Source organism: Oryx dammah, unplaced genomic scaffold, assembly GCF_014754425.2.
Source record: "Oryx dammah isolate SB20612 unplaced genomic scaffold, SCBI_Odam_1.1 HiC_scaffold_2, whole genome shotgun sequence".
NCBI classification, from domain to species: Eukaryota; Metazoa; Chordata; class Mammalia; order Artiodactyla; family Bovidae; genus Oryx; species Oryx dammah.
Window position 1 is genome coordinate 103,281,855 of NW_024070186.1, and position 21,291 is coordinate 103,303,145.

The 21,291-nt window shown below is 41.3% G+C and overlaps 1 protein-coding gene across 1 annotated transcript in view; it reads right to left on the minus strand.

Annotated features, from left to right (window-relative positions):
* The window catches only part of HHLA2 (HERV-H LTR-associating 2), a 36,572-nt gene that overhangs the window by 3,202 nt on the left and 12,079 nt on the right, over nucleotides 1–21,291 (minus strand). The window contains exons 2-6 of the mRNA XM_040225174.1: nucleotides 12,813–12,902; nucleotides 10,700–11,035; nucleotides 9,447–9,716; nucleotides 2,658–2,975; nucleotides 199–324 (exon numbers count right to left, since the gene is read on the minus strand). Of these exons, the coding sequence (XP_040081108.1) occupies nucleotides 199–324; nucleotides 2,658–2,975; nucleotides 9,447–9,716; nucleotides 10,700–11,035; nucleotides 12,813–12,876 (1,114 nt within the window). The 5' untranslated portion in view covers nucleotides 12,877–12,902. The remainder of the gene's footprint in view (nucleotides 1–198; nucleotides 325–2,657; nucleotides 2,976–9,446; nucleotides 9,717–10,699; nucleotides 11,036–12,812; nucleotides 12,903–21,291) is intronic.

The window sequence follows — 21,291 nt, forward strand, 5'->3', positions numbered from 1 at the left end:
TGGCTCAGCTGGTAAAGAATCCGCCGGCAATGTGGGAGATCTGGGTTCAATCCCTGGGTTGGGAAGACCTCCTGGAGACAGGAACGGCTACCCACTCCAGTATTCTGGCCTGGAGAATTCCATGGACTCACTTGTCATCTTGGATACACCTCCACCTGAACCCTTGGGCATGAGACCAAAGTCTCCATGAGATAATACCTTTGTGGAAATCGATGCATCTTTTTGATCTAACAGCTCGAGGGGCCACCGACAACAACAAAACTGCCGATACAATGGCCACCAAAACTAGAACAATTATCCCAGCAGGCGCTCTTGGGCTTGCTTCTAAATAAGACAAACAGAGAGTCTATGAGCTGGAAGAAAAGTCACCAGACAACAAAAGAAAATGTATAGCTGGGTGAGTATGTTTATTCAAAGTAGCTATTTCTGCATTCTGCATGGGAAGCAGATATCATATTAGTGAAAATACTTTTTGTAATGAAAAGACCCATTAAAGATACAAACAGCAGCCCTGTCTGGATCAGTGTTTTTCATGAGCGTAAATAATACTTCCCAGTTCCCAGGTGCTGCTGCTGCTAAGTCGCTTCAGTCGTGTCCGACTCTGTGCAACCCCATAGACGGCAGCCCACCAGGCTCCCCCGTCCCTGGGATTCTCCAGGCAAGAACACTGGAGTGGGTTGCCATTTCCTTCTCCAGTGCATGAAAGTGGAAAGTGAAAGTGAAGTCACTCAGTCGTGTCAGACTCATAGCGACCCCATGGACTGCAGCCTACCAGGCTCCTCCATCCATGGGATTTTCCAGGCAAGAGTACTGGCGTGGGGTGCCATTGCCTTCTCCGCCAGGTGGTGCTAGTAGTAAAGAATTCTTCTGCCAATGCAGGAGACATAAGAGATGAATGTTTAATCCTTGGGTCAAGAAGATCCCCCTGGAGGAGGGCATGGCAACCCACTCTGGTATTTTTGCCTGGAGAATCTCATTGACAGAGGAGCCTGGCAGGCTACAGTCCATAGGGTCGAAAAGAGTTGGACATGACTGAGGCAACTTAGCACATCACACCATCTAATATATCTATTGGGGGAATCTGCCAAAGCTGATATTAAACAATTTGGGGCATAGTGGGGATGGGAGTCAAGAGAGGAAAAAGTCTGAAAACTTGAGAGGCAATGAGTTTTTTATGCATTTTAAGTCTTTGTTTTATATTGTAATAAGGGAATTAAACATACTTTTGTGTGTGTGTGCTCAGTCGCATCAGTAGTGTCTGACTCTTTTGTGACCCCATGGACTATAGCCCACTAGGCTCCTCTGTCCATGGGATTCTCCAGGCAAGAATACTAGAAGGGTTGCCATGCCCTTTTACAAAGGAGTAATTATGACTACAAACTAACCGCAGCCTAGTGTTTTCCTTGGGGGATGAAGGTAGGGCACAGTGTACCCTTGGCTTAGAAAAGGCAGGATCCTAGAGAAATAGAGATAAGAGGTGCAGAGATGATGAGAAAAGCTGATTAGGAGTCATGATCTTGAGTAAAAAGTGACAGGTGACCACCAAGATAACCAATGGTGCTTGGAGTTCCTCAGGAATAACTGGAGGAGCCTGAACTCTTTTCAGCCTCTTGATTGGAACTAGAATTGTTATAATTTGTATTAAAGGAAGTAACATTCAAAACTAGAATACCAAGAACATTTATAAAACATTTGTTCCACTGACTCATTTTAATAAATACAGAGAGGTGCCATGGTCTCCCATGATGTCAACTGCTGAAGGATAAGGGTGATCAGCCCCCTAGACAGTCAACCTCATGAGTACACATTCCTTGACTCTATGGATTCTGAACTAGAAATATTTTAAACAATGAGTTGTGGCAATTAGCTACCACTAGAGGTAAAAACGGAGAAGGCGATGGCACCCCCCTCCAGTACTCTTGCCTCGAAAATCCCATGGATGGAGGAGCCTGCTAGGCTGCAGTCCATGGGGTCGGGAAGAGTCGGACATGACTGAGCGACTTCGCTTTTACTTTTCACTTTCATGCACTGGAGAAGGAAATGGCAACCCACTCCAGTGTTCTTGCCTGGAGAATCCCAGGGACGGGGCAGCGTGGTGAGCTGCCATCTATGGGGATGCACAGAGTCGGACACAACTGAAGCGACTTAGCAGCAGCAGCAACAGAGGTAAAAAATGAGCCAAATCAGGCACAACCTTAATGTTTCAAATGTCCTCTGATGACTGTTTTCACCAGGTTTACAGACCATGCTTCAATAGCCTGCAGCAGAAGCTTCAATTCTAACTTCCCACCATGCCTGCACAGCTTTCTCTCCCCAAACCCAGACCCTAAGGCACATATCAGCACAATGGTAAGCAGGAATTGAAGATGCTAAGCCCACAGAGTAACAAAACATAGAGGTTCCGTCTTCATTTCTGAAGCTCTGAAACCCTAAAAGGGAAATCTGGGAGTAATTTCCTTTTATTTTTCAGTGCAAGGCTTTCGTGTGGTTGAAGGAAGGAAACTGTCTACCATTTTGACTGGAAGTATCCCTGTAAACAGTATTTTCACAAATTCTATTCAAAGGTATTCTTGAAATGCCAACCTAATTTCCTATTTGATGTTCACAATTTCTACTGCTGTACCTGAAACCCATGTCCAGCCCTACTTGTAACTTACCTACATGCAGTGTTTGGGTGGTGAGTAAGGTACTTTTGTTTGATGAAATATTGCACACATACTCTCCACTGTCTGAAAGATGAAGATCCTTCACAGTTAAAGAGAAGTCACATGAGTTTATCAGCTCTTCTTTCCATGAAAGTCGAGGCTGACTGATTACTGTTTCTTGTGAGGAGTTCTTAAAGTAAGCCAGGAGCAAGGAACTCCCACTTTCCACTCTGAACCAAGTGACTGTGAAGTCTTGATTTGCTGGGAAAAGACTGTTTTCAGGTTTACACAAGAGTAAAACGTTTTCACTTTGCATTTTATGAAGGACATCTAACAACAGGATAGAAAAGTAAAGATAAATGAAAACATTTTCAAATGAATTTTCTAAGTTATACTTAGAAATATCTTTGAAAACACTTTTTGGGAAGCAGTGAGATATTTGTGCTGTGGAGTTTCTTAAAAGCTTTACACCACTATTTTAAAGTCACCCACCAAGGTTAAGTTTAGGCTTCCAGGAGGCCCAAGCCTGGGCCAGCTAGGAGACGACACACCTGGCTTTCAACCCCTACCACCCGAGCATGATCACTCGAGTGCTGCCACCAGTTACCAGCGTTTTTATCTCAGCAATCTTCTGCTGACCTCTTGAATGCTGGTGTTACCCAGGCTGCCTTCTTGTCACCATGTACTACCTAGTAGTCGCTGCTGCTTCCGCGGTCTCAACCACTTCTTAATCTCTCTTCTGGACAAAGTCTTTTTTCTAGCAGATGAGTATATTTCTAACCATGGGCAGGAATTCCCCCCTGGACCGATCTCTTAGAGCAGGGAGTCTGCTGGGTATTCTCGGCTTCCCCTCCAGAGTTAGCACCACGTTGTCCTTCCTGTTCTGCCAGCTGACTTCTATGGACCGCCATGAATTATCCTCCCTGGTTTTAGACTCACCTACTCTGCAGTCCACCTGCGAGAGAGTGATGCCAAAGCAAGCTATCTAAAACACAACAGTCCACCTGTGAAAGAGTGATACCAGAGAAGCCATCTAAAATACAACTTCCAGTCTGTCCAATGCTTCATATCCTTCTTTGGCCCCGTACTACCTCCAGGCCCGCTCAAGCTCCTTAGCAAGATAAAGGCATTTGATCTGGTTTTTGCCTTCCTCTCTAGGCTTAACTCTTGATACTTCAGTTTCACTCTCAACCACTTATACTTCCACAAATTCAGGCAATATTTACCTCCATCTCTGCTTTTGCATATAGTATGTTTTTTACCTGGAATGCCTATGTTCTCCTGAAATTTCCTACTACTCCTTTAAAATTTGGCCTGTATGCAACTCCTTAAGCATATATTCTATAACAACCTGATCCATACCCGACCGTAGTGAACAGGTTTAATCACTCTCTTTGTATGCTACTTTCCTGGTTTAGTTTTATTTTTACATGGTTGTACTAGATACTGTGGATCCATCAGTGAGTAAGAGTCCACAGCATCTAATATACGCCTAGTTCTGAGATTCCCAGGCTGAGTGACAAAGTTTGGCACATAACAGATCCTCAATAAGACAAAAGAGCACTACGCGTAAGGAACCATTGGAACTTCAGGATACTCAATTCTGAATAAACAAGAGAAATTATGATTCTCCATATAAAATATTTACAATTTAATATTTTCAATGCTTTCCCACATTTCCATTGCTACTTGGCTGATGAACAGTGAATATTAGCTGCGCATACTATTGACATCATATAAGGAGAATGAATACTTTTCCCAAATAAGACATACATATGACCAGTAGGTATCTGAAAAGTTCAACATCACTAATCATCAGGGAAATGCAAATCAATGCAACTACAAGGAGCTATCATCTCATGCCTGTCAGAATCACTATTATCAAACAAACAAACAAACAAAAAACAAGTGCTGGTTAGATGTGGAGGGAAGGGAACCCTTGTGCATGGTTTGGCCCCAGGTAACTAGCAAGGAGGGAACACAGCTCTACCCATCAACAAAAAATTAGACTAAACATTTACTGAGCCTGGCCCCACCCATCAGAACAAAACCCAGTTTCCCCCTCAGTCAGTCTCTCCCAACAGTAAGTTTCCATAAGCCTCTTATCCTTCTCCATCAGAGGGCAGACAGACTGAAGAACACAGTCACAGAAAACTAACCAATCTAATCACATGGACCGCAGCCTTGTCTAACTCAGTGGAACTATGAGCCATGTCGTGTGGGGCCACCCAAGACGGGCGGGTCATGGTGGAGAGGTCTGACAAAATGTGGTCTACTGGAGAAGGGAATGGCAAACCACTTCAGTATTCTTGCCTTGAGAACCCCATGAACAGTATGAAAAGGCAAAATGATAGGATACTGAAAGAGGAACTCCCCGGGTCGGTAGGTTCCCAATAAGCTACTGGAGATCAGTGGAGAAATAACTCCAGAAAGAATGAAGGGATGGAGCCAAAGCAAAAACAACACCCAGTTGTGGATGTGGCTGGTGATGGAAGCAAGGTCCAATGCTGTAAAGAGCAATACTGCACAGGAACCTAGAATGTTAGGTCCATGAATCAAGGCAAATTGGAAGTAGTCAAACAGGAGATGGCAAGAGTGAACATCGACATTTTAGGAATCAGTGAAATAAAATGTGGGTATCTCTTCACGGCTGCTCCAGCAAAGCGTAGCCGCTACTCCTTACCTTGGACGTGGGGTAGCCATGAAGAGATACCCTACATCCAAGGTAAGAGAAACCCAAGTAAGATGGTTAGGAACTGAGAGAGGGCATCAGAGGGCAGACAGACTGAAACCACAATCACAGACAACAGGCCAATCTGATCACATGGACCACAGCATGTCTAACTCGATGAAACTAAGCCATACCGTATGGGGCCACCCAAGATGGACGGGTCATGGTGGAGAGGTCTGAAGGAACGTGGTCCACTGGAGAAGGAATGGCAAACCACTTCAGTATTCCTGTCTTAGAACCCCATGAACAGTATGAAAAGCCAAAAAGATAGGACACTGAAACATGAACTCCCCAGATCGGTAGGTGCCCAATATGCTATTGGAGATTAGTGGAGAAATAACTCCAGAAAGAATGAAAGGATGGAGCCAAAGCAAAAACAACGCCCAGTTATGGACGTGACTGGTGATGGAAGCAAGGTCCGATGATGTAAAGAGCAATACTGCACAGGAACCTGGAATGTAAGTCCATGAATCAAGGTAAATTAGAAGGGGTCAAACAGGAGATATAAGAGTAAACATCAACATTCTAGGAATCAGCAACCTAAGATGGACTGGAATGGGTGAATTTAACTCAGATGACCATTATATCTACTACTGTGGGCAGGAATCCCTTAGAAGAAATGGAGTAGCCATCATGGTCAACAAAAGAGTCTGAAATGCAGTACTTGGATGCATTCTCAAAAATGACAGAATGATCTCTGTTCATTTCCAAGGCAAACCATTCAATATCACGGTAATCCAAGTCTATGCCCTGACCAGTAATGCTGAAGAAGCTGAAATTGAACACTACTATGAAGACCTACAGGACCTTTTAGAACTAACACCCAGAAAAGATGTCCTTTCAATTATAGGGGACTGGAATGCAAAAGTAGGAAGTCAAGAAACACCTGGAGTAACAGGCAAATTTGGCCTTGGAGTACAGAATGAAGCAGGGCAAAGGCTAATAAGAGTTCTGCCAAGAGAACGCACTGGTCGTAGCAAACACCCTCTTCAACAACACAAGAGAAGACTCTACACATGGACATCACGAGATGGTCGACACCGAAATCAGACTGATTATATTCTTTGCAGCCAAAGATGGAGAAGCTCTATACAGTCAGCAAAAACAAGACCAGGAGCTGTGGCTCAGATCATGAACTTCTTATTGCCAAATTCAGACTGAAATTGAAGAACATGGAGAAAACCACTAGACCATTCAGGTATGACCTAAATCAAATCCCTTATGATTATACAGTGGAAGTGAGAAATAGATTTAAGGGACTAGATCTGATAGAGTGCCTGATGAACTATGGATGGAGGTTTGTGACACTGTATAGGAGACAGGGATCAAGACCATCCCCAAGAAAAAGAAATGCAAAAAAGCAAAGTGGCTATCTGAGGAGGCCTTACAAATAGCTGTGAAAAGAAGGGAAGCGAAAAGCAAAGGAGAAAAGGAAAGATATACCCATTTGAATGCAGAGTTCCAAAGAATAGCAAGGAGAGATAAGAAAGCCTTCCTCAGCGATCAATGCAAAGAAATAGAGGAAAACAATAGAATGGGAAAGACTAGAGATCTCTTCAAGAAAATTAGAGATACCAAGGGAATATTTCATGCAAAGATGGGCTCAGTAAAGGACAGAAATGGTAGGGACCTAACAGAAGCAGAAGATATTAAGAAGAGGTGGCAAGAATATACAGAAGAACTGTACAAAAAAGATCTTCATGACCAAGATAATCACAGTGGTATGATCACTCACCCACAGCCAGACATCCTGGAATGTGAAATCAAGTGGGCCTTACTTAGAAAGCATCACTATGAACAAAGCTAGTGGAAGAGATGGAATTCCAGTTGAGCTAATTCAAATCTTGAAAGATGACATTGTGAAAGTGCTGCACTCAATATGCCAGCAAATTTGGAAAACTCAGCAGTGGCCACAGGACTGGAAAAGGTCAGTTTTCCTTCCAATTCCAAAGAAAGGCAATGCCTAAGAATGCTCAAACTACTGCACAACTGCACTCATCTCACATGCTAGTAAAGTGATGCTCAAAATTCTCCAAGCCAGGCTTCAGCAATACATGAACTGTGAACTTCCAGATGTTCAAACTGGTTTTAGAAAAGGCAGAGGAACCAGAGATCAAATTACCAACATCTGCTGGATCATTGAAAAAGCAAGAGAGTTTCAGAAAAACTCTATACAATAAACTGTGGAAAATTCTGAAGGAGATGGGAATACCAGACCATCTTGAGAAACCTGACCTGCCTCTTGAGAAACCTGTATGCAGGTCAGGAAGCAACAGTTAGAACTGGACATGGAACAACAGACTGGTTCCAAATAGGAAAAGGAGTACGTCAAGACTGTATATTGTCACCCTGCTTATTTAACTTATATGTAGAGTACATCATGAGAAACGCTGGGCTGGAGGAAGCATAAGCTGGAATTAAGATTGCTGGGAGAAATATCAATAACCACAGATATGCAGCCACCCTTATGGCAGAAAGTGAAGAAGAACTAAAGAGCCTCTTGATGAACGTGAAAGAGGAGAGTAAAAAAGTTGGCTTAAAGCTCAACATTCAGAAAACTAAGATCACGATCCCATCACTTCATGGGAAATAGATGGGGAAACAGTGGAAACAGTGACAGACTTTATTTTTCTGGGCTTCAAAATCACTGCAGATGGTGATTGCAGCCATGAAATTAAAAGACGCTTACTTCTTGGAAGGCAAGTTATGACCAACCTAGATAGCATATTCAAAAGCAGAGACATTACTTTGTCAACAAAGGTCCGTCTAGTCAAGGCTATGGTTTTTCCTGTGGTCATGTATGGATGTGAGGGTTGGACTATAAAGAAAGCTGAGCACTGAAGAATTGATGCTTTTGAACTGTGGTGTTGGAGGAGACTCTTGAAGAGTCCCTTGCACTGCAAGGAGATCCAACCAGTCCATCCTAAAGGAGATCAGTCCTGGGTGTTCATTGGAAGGACTGATGTTGAAGCTGAAACTCCAATACTTTGGCCACCTGATGCAAAGAGCTGACTCATTTGAAAAGACCCTGATGCTGGGAGGGATTGGCGGCAGGAGGAGAAGGGGACAACAGAGGATGAGATGGCTCGATGGCATCACCGACTTGATGGACATGAGTTTGAGTGAACTCCGGGAGTTGGTGATGGACAGGGATGCCTGGTGTGCTGCGATTCATGGGGTGAGACACGACTGAGCAAAGAGTCAGTCACGCAAAGAGTCAGACACGACCGAGCGACTGAACTGAACTGATGGTGTGTAATCTATAAATATATCTAATTAGTATATTTTATACCTGAAATAATATTGTAAGTCCACTGTACTTCAATATATTTGAAAGTTAAAAAAATTCAGCGGAAGAAAAGGCCAAAAAAAGATAGCTAACCTCTACACTCCGTATATAATGGAAATTTACAGAAAAAATTTGCTTTACTTCTAGTGAACTATAAAACAAATAATTTTCCTCAGTAATAGATAAATGGTGTTAAATTAATTTTTCTTCTCTTTAAACTCTTCTTAAACAGTATGCTATAGATAGATTGGTCAGAGTTTGGGTTTGTTCAAATAAATGAGAGGAAGGAGTAGAATTGTTGATAAAGATTACTGGGCTAACGCTACTTAAGGAGGCTAAACACAAGCAATGCTAATTTTTGTTGGTTGAAAAACTGGCAAGAATCAGAGTTTGTGACCTGCTAGTAGAGAAGCATCCTTTCCTTCTCCTCTGATCTTTTAAAGTGCAATGCAGGTAGAAAATTCTGTGTAGAAGAACCATAGAGAAATACAGTAATACACACAAATATATTTGCTCCTTTTCACTTCACACGTGTTTTCCTTTAACTCATAAACACCTTGCAAGGTAAAGATTACTTCCATTTTACCAACAAGGAACCAATACTCACAAATAAAAATGATTGCTTGAGGCAATAGTGCCATTAATATTAGACCTGGGACTCTGGTCTGGACTTCTGACTGCTGCAAATGCATTTCCTTCCTTTTTGTATTCCTTTCTTTATCTGTAAATCAATCCCCATTCCCTCCCTACTTCCGACAGCATGTTCACACAGAAAGCCTACCTTTCATTGTCCATCTCCCTGTCCATGTTTGCTTTAGCAGTGGATTTTCAATTGCACATTGATAAGATGAATTTGATCCTGTAATATTTACTCTGCTGTTTATATGAAAAGGACCCAAAGATCCAACTTCTTTCCCATTGTTTTCAGAGATAAATGTATTATTATCCACTTTCCATGTGATAATTGGATAAGGAAAAACACTTAACACACTGCATATTAAGAAGCTGTTGGTGGTGGTCTTTTCATACTTCATCACAGGTGCGACAAAAGCTATGAGGGAAAAAGAAGGGCATGTGAGGAACTCTCATCAGTTGCTTTTTAGGCCACCTGTGCAGAACACTTACTATTTTAATACCTATGAACTGAAACGCCAAGCTTTGTGAGTAAAACTTGGCAGTTTGTGAAAGGAAAAACAACAAAAACTCTGTAGAATCTCAGGACATAGTCTGGTGATCAACAAGGGAAAAAAAAGTATGCATGGCTACACAGCAACTAGCAAGCTCAACTCTCTAGAAAGAATTCTAGGGAAAAAATGGCCTCAGTGAGCAGTTAAAACGTGAGTGTCAGAAGTTGATAAAGTGAAGCTCATGCAGCACTCTGTACTCCTCAGGTTCTAACTCAGAGGCTTTTTGGTTCTTCGTTTACCCATAATTCTTAGACTTCTGAGTCAAGGTTTGAAGCAGCTAAATGGAACAGAGGGAGAAAGAACAAAGCCTATTAGAAAACGCCCCTCTCCCCAACAAATAAATGATTAGATAAGCAAAGTGAATAAAGATAGGGGAAAGCATAGAATATTAAAAATGACTTAATTTAGAAAATAGGAAATGTAATTTAAATCAATAATTCAATATTTTTAAGCTATCATATTGGCAGAATTTCTTAAAATTGGTAATATTAGGTGCTGATATAAGACTTAAGAGGAAATGGATACTCTTATGCTGCTGCTATATGTGACATATTATAATTTTACTCCTGACCCTTTTGTTTTAGACCATTTCCTAGTAGTAAATATAAGGATGTTCATCACAACATTTTTTTGTAATGTAAAACACTATGAATACCCGAATACCTATTAATGGAATAGTGGGTGTATCAATTTTATACTCTAAAATGCTATGCATTAAAAATAACGAGGTAGTTTGTATACATTGTCTTAGAAGGAAGCCCACAGCTTATTGAATTAACAGGAAGGCGTGCCAGGCAGCACAGGATGGTACTGCTGCCATGTGTCGTTAAAGCTTCCCTGTACTCACCTCCCACTTTTAGTGCTACTTTCTTTGTGATTTTTCCAAGTGATGTTCCCACATAGCATACGTAAATTCCTCTATCCTGAAGAGTTAATCTTCTGAAAGACAGGGAGGCATTCCCATTGTGAATCTCACCACGGAAGAGGGATGTCCTGTTTACATAGCTGGGATCTTGGTTTTCCAGCTGGTCGCTGTCCTTGTAGTATGAGTAAACATTGGTGTCTTGATTCTTCCAGTGAATTACAACATTGGGTCCACTCTCAAAGGAGCAAGGGAGAATTATATCTTCACCTAGTCTTCCGGTGACGATTTGCTCATTCATACTAACATGACTGAAGGAAGCTAAAAAGGGTGCATCTAAAAATAAGAGCAGTGATGAAGTGAATTAGTGATGGGTGCTTATCAAGGGTTATATCAGGGCTACCTAGAACTATCCTAGGTCAGCAGCCTGATCATTAACATCTATCATCTATCTATCTATCAAGAACCTTTGCTAGTCTGATTCTCAGAAACAAGCCATGCAGCTCTGCATTTGAGCTGTATTTGAGTGCCTGCAATTTTAATTGAGTATCTGTTGGATTCAATGTAACAATTAGAATTGACAACAGTGTAAAGCATAGAAACCTTGCTTGATGCTTGATCAACAGTCTCATTTCTCTTCTGATCTTGGCCTACACAGTTGCTGGAAATTATATTATATAAATTAAAGATTCCTCTTGATTTTTATCCCTAAACATATACCTTTAATACTTACTATATAATAACAAATTATTAAATAGTTTATTCAGCTTCTGGAGCCAGCAGACTCTTACAGAATAGAAAAATCTTAACTTGGTTGGGTTAGGAAATATTTGGGACATGTAGAAGACAATGCTGTGTTCCAGGATCTTTGGGAATATATAGACATTAGTTTCAAGAAATGGCACACAGAAGAGGAGTCCAAAAGGGGACATGAAGTGACTCACTTATTTTGGCTTTAGGACAACTCACAGGGTATCCTATGAGTCAGCTAAAATACAGTTAAGAAATATTATTCTAGATATAAATGTAGAAGTCCAATCCTCCTAATACATATAAGTTTATATATGTGTTTGAAGTAAAGTTAAAGTGTTAGTCACTCACTCATGTCTGACTCTGACATGTCTGTGACTGTAGCCTGCCAGGATCCTCTGTCCGTGGAATTCTCCAGGCTAGAATACTGGATGGGTAACCATTCCCTTCTCCAGGGGATCTTCCTAACCCAGGGATCGAACCCGGGTCTCCTGCACTGCAGGCAGATTCTTTACCAGGGAAGCCCATATATAGTCAACTTCAGAAGGTGATCTTAAAAAGCAAATGGACTCATCACAATCAGGTTTTTGCAAAGAAAATATACTTATTTTCTCATAATCACTGCAGGTAGTATCCAGTTTTCCCTGAACAAAAAGAAAAGTAGATCATGTGCCCTATCTATGATTTTTGTGATATTTTCACTGGAAAGGACATTATTTTACTTTTAATGAAGTAAACTCCATTGACCTTGGCCAAAGCCACCTGAGATGGGAGAATTGGGTGTTCATGTGGCCAGGTCACAAAGTCTTTCCTTGGCCTTCTCCTCTGAGGCTCTTTCCATTCTGCTATGTCCCACTTTGCCTCAGAGAAACAGTCTATCCAAAGGCTAGAGGAATGTGGCATTAAGCTGAGAGATGTGGAAAGGCGGGAAAGAAAAGGACTGGTTTTGTTGACTTCCCTAATTGTTCTACTACACATCTCTAATATTTTATTGGGTAATTAAAAATGCCTGTCATAGGACCTAGCAAAGCTGTAGCACCTTTTGTTGGGTCAAGTACCAAGCTAACACTTAAAAACAAATCAACCAACCAATCAAATTTGCCTTTATAGTGATTTTATATCTGGTAGCAGATAACAGATTAGAAAAAGCCTTAATCAGAGTAGACAGAAGAAAACATTTTTAATCTTCATGCAGACTTCCATCTGCTTCCTGTTTATTATTAATTAATCTTTTAGAAAAGTTGACAATGCTATGGCTACGGAAGAAACAGCCCCCTTGTATTGTGGCTCATGTTCTTATCTAATGATACAAACAACTAACACTTGGATATAGTATAAAGGCACTTACCTTGAGATCCACATAGAGATGGTAAAAGAGTGAAGAAGAAAGACAGCACTGCCTGTGTCTTCATGTCTTGTGGAGATCATATTACTGATACTATCAAAGAGAAGCAAAATATGCAAGTTACAGATTTTAAGTGCAGACAGGAATTGGAAAAGAGAGAATTAATGTCTCTGCCTATAGGAGAATCATTAAATTAACTCTGGTGCATTTGATTCTTCTACAACCATTAAATCTTTAAAATTAAATACTGTAAAAGACAGTTCAGTGGTATGGAAAGAAACTCTTAATGTTATAGGAAAAAAATCAGATTACAAGGCAACTTTTAAGTAGCACAATCCCCTTTTAAAAGTGCACACATTTCTGCACGTAGGAGGCCAACAGGACATATCACTAAATGTATAGCAGGATGTTAACTCTGAAGAAGAGATTTCACATCTAAGGCAGTACCTCCTATATAACAGATTCTGAAAAATGGCTCTTGAATGAATAAAGATTTGGTGTACATTAAATGGTGGTTCTCTGGATATTTGAAGAATAAAAACTGTATAATCATCTCAATAAATGTAGAAACAGCTTTTGACAAAATTCAGAATCCATTTATGATAAAAACTCTCCAGAAACTGGGCATTAAGGGAATATACCACAACATAATAAAGTACATAGATGGCAAACTCACAGTTAGCATCATACTCAATGGTGAAAAGCTGGAAGCCTTTCCTTTGAGATCATGATGCCCACTCTGGCCACTTTTATTCAAGATAGTATTGGAAACTCTAGTCACATCAATCAGACAAGACAAAGAAATAGAATTGAGACCAGAAAGGAAGAAGTAAAACTGTCACTATTTGCTGATGACTTGATATATACATAGAAATCCTAAAGAGGCAACCAGAAAACTACTAGAGCTTGTTACAAAATTAATATTCAGAAGTCTGTTACATTTCTGTACACAAATAATGAACTATCAGAAATTAAGGAAACAATCCAGTTTACCATTGCATCAAAAAGAATAAAATATTTAGGAACAAACCTACCCAAGGAGGTAAAGTGCCTGTACATGGCAAACTATAAAACACTAGTGAAAGAAACTGAAGCTGACACAAACAGATGGAAAGATATACAATGTTCATGGGTGGGAAGAACACTGTTAAAATGACCAAATGCAATCCAGAGTCATTGCAATCCCTGTCAAAATGCTGAGGACATTTTCACAGAACTAGAACACCTAATTTTAAAATGTGTATGGAAATGTAAAAGACCGTGAATAGCCAAGATAATCTTGAGAAAGAAGAAAAGGGCTAGAGATATCATGCTCTCTGACTTCAGACCATACAGCCATCAGAGTAGTATGATACTGGCGCTAAATCAGACACATAGGTCAGTGAGACAGATAGAGAGCCCAGAAACGAAACTACACACATATGGTCAATTAAACTATGACAAAGGAAGGAAGAATACACAATGGAGAAAAGACACACTCTTTAATAAGTGGTGTTGGGAAAACTAGACAACTACATGTAAAAGAATGAAATTAGAACATTCTCTAATGTCATACATAAAAATAAACTCAAAATGGATTAAAGATTTAAATATAAGACCAAAAATCATAAAACTGACCAAAGAAAACATAGGTAGAACACTCTGACATAAATCATAGCAATAATTTTTAGATGTCTCCTAAAGCAAAGGAAATAAATGCAAGAATGAACATATGGGGCCTAACTAAACTTAAAAAAAACTTTTCCACAGCAAAGGAAACTATTGACAAAATGAAAAAACCTATCAAATGGGAGAAAACATTTGCAAGTGATATGACCAATAAGTGTTGATGGGACCCTTCTGTACAGGACATTCTCAGGACTTACACTTTCTCTATACTCACTCCCTTGGTAAGCCTGTTACCCAACAGATCCAGCTGCTCACTGTTTGAAAATCAATACCTGAGAGAGAGACAAGTGTTGGTAGAAAAGAAATCTGCTTTTAATTAGAAAGCCATCAATTTGGGAAGAAGGCAGACTCGTATCCCCCCAAAACCAACTCCGAAGATTCTGCTTGGCCCTGAAAATTTTTAAAGGGAAAGTGGAAAGTAACAATCTCAGTTAATTATTGAGGTGGGGCCAGAGTCATCACCATCCCCCACTGTGTGCACTGTGATCTTTATTTAGATGCTATCTTCTTCACACATTTTGTTTATAAGATTACTGAAGGGGAAGCTAGGAAAGAGATCTGGTCATTTTACTTATTCTTCATTTCTACTCTGATCTACGGAAAGAAACACCAGGTTAGGCAAGGTGACAAGACCAAGGGGTTTCCTGCTGAGTGTGCTTTCCTGCAAAGAGCTGCTTACAAGTCCTTCTGTTTCATGGCTCTGAATGACATTTGTACACCAAGGATTCTTAGATTTATCTACTGAGTCAAGGTCATATATTCAGTTGCCCATTTGACCTGTTCATTTTGATGCCTTATAGGCATCACAGAACAAACATGAGCCTTTGGTTTATGCCTCATTCCCTTTACAGTTGTTCTCTGGTCCACCCTGAACAAAACAACAAAAATTACCCCAGTTCTCCTTCAGTTTTTATCTCAATATCCTCCATGCTGGTTAGTCTAGAAACTTAGAAATCAACTTTGATTCTTCCCTTCCCTCATGGTCCCATATCTAATCTATTAATCAGTCTTTTGTTAATGAAATAAAACTCCATTATTTGTGCACTTCTCTCCAACTCTACCATCACCTTCTACCCCAAGGCTATTATCATCTCTTACCGGGATATCAAAAATAGTTATCTGGATGGTTACCACTCTTCTACCCCTGCCTTCTTATAATTTACTGTCAATGCAGCATTCAAGGTCCTATCTTAAAAACATAAATAAGTTTACAATAGCCTTCTAATTAAATCACTTCAGTGACTTCCCATCACACTCAGATCAAATTCTTAACCCTAGCCTACCAAGCCTTGGATGGATTCTCTGGCTCCTGGTCCTGCCTGCCTCTCCAGCCTCTCATATAACAGCCCACAAAATCCATTCCAAAAGACTTGTGAGTCCAAAAGTCCGCTATACCCATCTGTGTCTTTTTTGCTGTCCTGCATACAGAGGTAGAGGGAGAGGGTGTGATGATTTGGGAGAATGGCATTGAAACATGTATAATATCATGTAAGAATCGAAATGCCAGTCTATGTCTGATGCAGGATATGACACGCTTGGGGCTGACGCGCGGGGATGACCCAGAGAGATGTTGTGGGGAAGGGGGTGGGAGGGGGGCTCATGTTTGGGAACGCATGTACACCTGTGGTGGATTCATGTCAATCTATGCCAAAACCAATACAGAATTGTAAAGTAAAAATTAAAAATAAATAAATAAATTAAAAAAAAAAAAAAAGACTTGTGAGCACAAATGCTCCAATTCAAGGGTCAGCATGAGCTGAAAATTAGGCCCTTGAAAACTGGTTAATTCATGTCTTTTGGATAAAATGACAAATTGCCATAACCCATTTATCATCTAAGATGAAGTACTATGAATAAAAAAACATACTCAACCTCTTCTACACAAATGCTTGATTTAGCGCTTTTGAAATAATTTCAGCATTCAGCTAAGTGAGGCAGTTAATGAGTATTTGGCCCTATTTTTATGCCTAAGTTTTATTTTTAGACATTTATTTTCTTCCCCCAAAGCAGCCGAAATCTTCCACCTTGGATTAAACTGAAGCTACCCAAGTTGCAATCAGCACCCTTACAAAAGGGCTCAAATGTTAGAAGCGCCTTGTTCTGATACATTGTGGCTGATTTCCAGATGTGGGGGAAGAAGGCAAAGAGAAGCAGACTCCATAATGAAACATGGCAAAAAGAAATCCAGATGCTGAGACTAATCAAGACAGAAGAAAAAAGCTGAAGCCATTCTACAAGCATAAAGAGAACAGAATGGCTACCCCTGTGCTCATCTTAATAGCTACAGACCACACTGGCTGAGGGTTTTCCTGGTGGCTCAGATGGTAGAGAATCTGCCTGCAATATGGGAGACCTAGGTTCGATCCCTGGGTTGGGAAGCTCCCCTGGAGAAGGGCATGGAAACCCACTCCAGTATTCTTGCCTGGAGAATCCCATGGACAGAGGAGTCTGGCAGGCTGAGTCCATGGGGTTACAAAGAGTCAGACACGACTGAGCAACTAAGCACAGCACAGCACACTGACTGAGGCCTTCAGCACTAATTGTGACAGCAACACTTTACTTGTGTTCAGGTCAGGTTCTCCAGCCCACAGATCAGTAACATTAAAGACTGGTCTTGGCTCATAACTGCTGGCCTAGATATGATCAGACACACACAGAAGGTCAGTTGTCTTGTTCAATAAACAAGAATGTTTCACATCATTTGCATCTGCTAGTCACATTATGAATTCCTCCAGGAAAAACAGATTCCAGGGAGCTCCACTCTCCTCTGCATTGTTTTAAATTCAGTGCCTCTCACAATGCTCAGGGCACTGTGCCAATTTGGGAAAGAAGTCATAATAAAGGGAAACTCTCTGTAGCATCGTAGGGATTTCTCCTTAGCATCCACTTAGATTTTAATAGGATTGACTTTGTTTAGATAGAAAAAAGAACAAAAGAACAATTTTAGGATTACCCACTCTTTACTCAAAAGAAATCTCCCTTGCTGTTTTATAGTGAAAATCCTCCACTTGAGGATTTACATATTGGGTTGAAATTTTGAATCTCTACACGTACTGTCTTTGCTTCAGGCTCCTTTTTTGAGTACGGGGTGCAGGTAGGTGTAGGGAGTAGCTCTTGGTTTGTTTGGAAACCAGGTTAAAAGTGTGTTCAACACATCTGGGAGGGAGGTGAAGAGGTGCAGCTGCAGAGCAGCAAGAGTGAAGGCAATGGCAAAGTGAAACAAGAAAGGAAGAAAAGCAGGCATTAGGTGGTGGTTGCCCTACTGGCCTCAGCTTTAGAACAGAACACAGGGCCACCCGCTCACTCATAAGGAACACTCTCCAGGCCTCCTCTGCAGAACCACAGCACCTCAGAACAATCCATCAGAGGAAGAGAGCAAAAGGGATTCATCGACAGATTTTCTCCATAGGCAAATTTTCCCCACGGACCTTTAACCCCCATGCTCTTCCTGGTCCCCTTGGGGTACCACTCAGGAAGCCAGACCTCATGCCTCCCAGTATCATACCTTGAATATGGAAATATGCGGCAAAGGAAACCACCACCTCTGGGAGTCTCCTTAGGTCATGTTTGCACCCTGTAATGGTGGCAGCTCTCACTGTGGACTCATCAATGGGGCACGTGCTGATGCTGGCCTCCCCAGGGGAGGCTGCTGATGTTTTGGAGGCAGTGGCATTGGGGATGGGGCTCTCTTTGTCCAACCAGTTGAAGACTCAGGAAATAGGCAAGGCCGAGAAAATCTAGGGAGGCTCATAAATCAGACCCAATAAAAGTAGCTATATAAAAAATGCTACATATTTAATATCTGATATTTTATATGTTAGCACAGCTTCCCTGATGGCTTCATGGTAAAGAAACTGTCTGCCAATGCAGGAGACAGAAGTTCAACGAGTCGAGAAGATTCCCTGGAGAAGAAAGTAATTCACTCTGGTATTCTTGCCTGGGAAATCCCATGGACAGAGCAGCAGGGTGGCTTGCAGTCCATGGGGTCACAAAGAATCAGACACAACTTAGAAACTAAACAACAACAGCAGCAAGACCATTTGGCATTTGCTCAGATCCCCTGGGATCACTTTTAACCATTCAGTTTTCATGCACACGTTGCTCAGTTGGTGCTACCTGCTCACATCACTGCAGCCTTTTCAGAGGCTCGCCCTGAGATAATGGAAGCTGTGGTCTGGGAGCCACACTCCTTCCCTACTCTGTGGTGGCCTCAGTTCAGTTCAGTTCAGTCGCTCAGTCGTTGTGTGGTCCAGAGCCCCACTGTGGGAACATGGCTGAGATTCCACCTAAAGCTCCATCCTTGCTTAACGTCTTCTGTCCCATCCTGCTTCCCACACTTCCTCACAGGTTTCTTTTGAAAATACCACCTCATTACTTGTCCACAAACCCCCATCTCCAAAGGGTTTGCTCTCCCAGAAGTGGAGCCCTAGACAAAGCGCGTGTAAGGGAAACCACGCTACATCAAAGGGGCCAGGGCACTTACTGACCTTCAAGGACCATTTTCCAGTTCAGAATTCTATCACGGAATGTTTCTTTTTGCCAAAAGTGCAGATTATAAATCCCCCTAGATTGTGCTCTATACAAAAAAGAATATAGCTGGATTGAGTGGGGTCTTTTGTTTTTTGCAAGAAGGCTGCAAACCCAAGACAATAGGCAAAAAAAAAAAGCAGGGTTAACAAGGCAGATAGCAGCTGTTTTGTCAGTCACATAAAGATAGTAAGCAATTGAACAAGACTCCATTAAGTAAAGTGAGTTTTGAATATGTGCAGACGTAAGTCCAAGGACTTCTTGGAAATAGTCACCTCTCCCTCTTTAACAGACCCTGAATAGATGTCCATGACACATCAAAGGCCTCGGGGAGCCAGCTGGCTGTGCCAGTCCACTTCTTCTCCCTTCAGTTCAGAAGGTATGTTGTCATCACTAAACAAGCTAACTAAATATTATGTTAATTGACTACATGGGAGGACAAGGCATACTTGGTGTTTCTCCAACAACTAAGTTAAATAAGATGAATGCTTCGGAGAGCTAAATAAAGCGCAAAAAAGGAGGCAAGAAAATTCAGCTGTTTGGATTAGGTGTGGGAGAGTCAATAGAGAAAGACTGAAAACAAACTGTAAAGCTCTAGAAGGAGTTGGATTCTTTTTCACAATTTGAATACAAAGTTCTCCAGTCACTTTCAAGAAACAAAAACTGGACATATCAGATGGTGAGTTATTGATTAGTTTGTGTAAAAAAGATAATATAGAATATAGAAGCTCAAACAGTGGCCCCATACTCAGAGCAAGGCCTTGGTGCCCTCCACTCAAAAAATCTAGAAAATGAATGGACAGCAGTGTATTTTAACTTAAAAAACATTAAATATGTAATATGGGTATCTCACTTCTTTTTAACTATACTAACTGCTGGGGTTGATTATGTCCGATGGAAGGATTTCAACTAAATAATGCAAGCTCTAAAACGATACTGTGACTTCTCACCTCAGACAATGTGAGATGACATTTTTGTATCAGAGAGGTGGTGACAGCACCTGGAGGTCAAAGAGTCTGGGCTAATCAGTAGAAGGCTTCCTTCCTAATGTTGGTTTAGGTTGCTCACCTAAGTCTGATATCAGAACCCCACTCTATGACGGTCATGGTGGTCCGTCTGTGTGGTAAATGATATATTCAGTATTCCTTAGAATGAAATTATTCTAACTCAGTCCCTGTATCACTCTTTCAAATACAGAAGTAAAGAACTCCTCTTTGTATCTACCTGTCAGGGTGTTAGGGTTGAGTGACCTGTAATGAATATAGAGTGACCTGTAATGAGTATCAGAATCCAGGATTTAGTGTGAAGAAGAGGCAAAACCCAATCAGGACAAGACTCTTAGCTGCCATGTTACTAACACCGTTGCCCCGGAACCACACCCTGGCTTCTCCCTCCAGTAAACCCACAGGAAACCACACCTAACCGCACTCTCTGGCTGTGTTCACAGCGCAGGAGTGAGACTGTAACTTGTGTCAGCTGAGTCAGCTTTGAAAGTGGGACGAAGGGCCCTCAGTGTTTCATTACCATCTCACTGTAACAGTAAGAACGTCTGTGTGCACCAAGGTGGTTCAACCTGCTTCCCAACCAGATGCTAAAGGACGTACAAGGGTTGAAAAGAGGTGGCATCCCAGTTCCAGGAAGAACCTCGCCTATTCCCAGAAATCCAGTGCATATGCCTCCCTCTCATTAGTCCTGCCCTTAAAATCTTACCTTAATTGTCCCCCAGGCAAGAAGTTATTTGTGAACAAAGTTTCTGCTTCTGCATTCTCTGGCCACTGAATAAAGCTTGTGCTGCTTTCATCTCAGATTTGATTTTGTTTTTTGACTGTGTGAACCTGAATGGGAAAAGAACTCTTCTGAATGAGGGAGGGGCCCTTGGCTGGGCTAGGGTCCAAGCAGGGGTCCATGTGACCTAATTTTAACAAGACTTATTGTTTGTTAAGGGATGATTTACAATGCACTGCCTTCTGGCAGATACTTGTGGCCCTGTATACCTGAATTGGTGGCTTTCATTCCTTAGAATTTAAAGCTGTAGCTCACCCAACTAGCTGGTGCAGAAGGCAAGAAAAGACTGCTGGCCCAGTTCTGTGTGCACAGCTCAATGGGTCATTTCGAAAGTACAGTGGTTATCAGTTTGGCTTTGTATCCGTAAGCTCTCTGTACAGCTCAGAGTCAATCCTGCCAAACAACTTTTGTTTGTAAAGCTCTATTGCTTCAGCCCTATCTTTTCCTCACAAACCATTTCTAAATTAAAGTCAGAAACATTAAAATTCTGAGGAATAAGAGA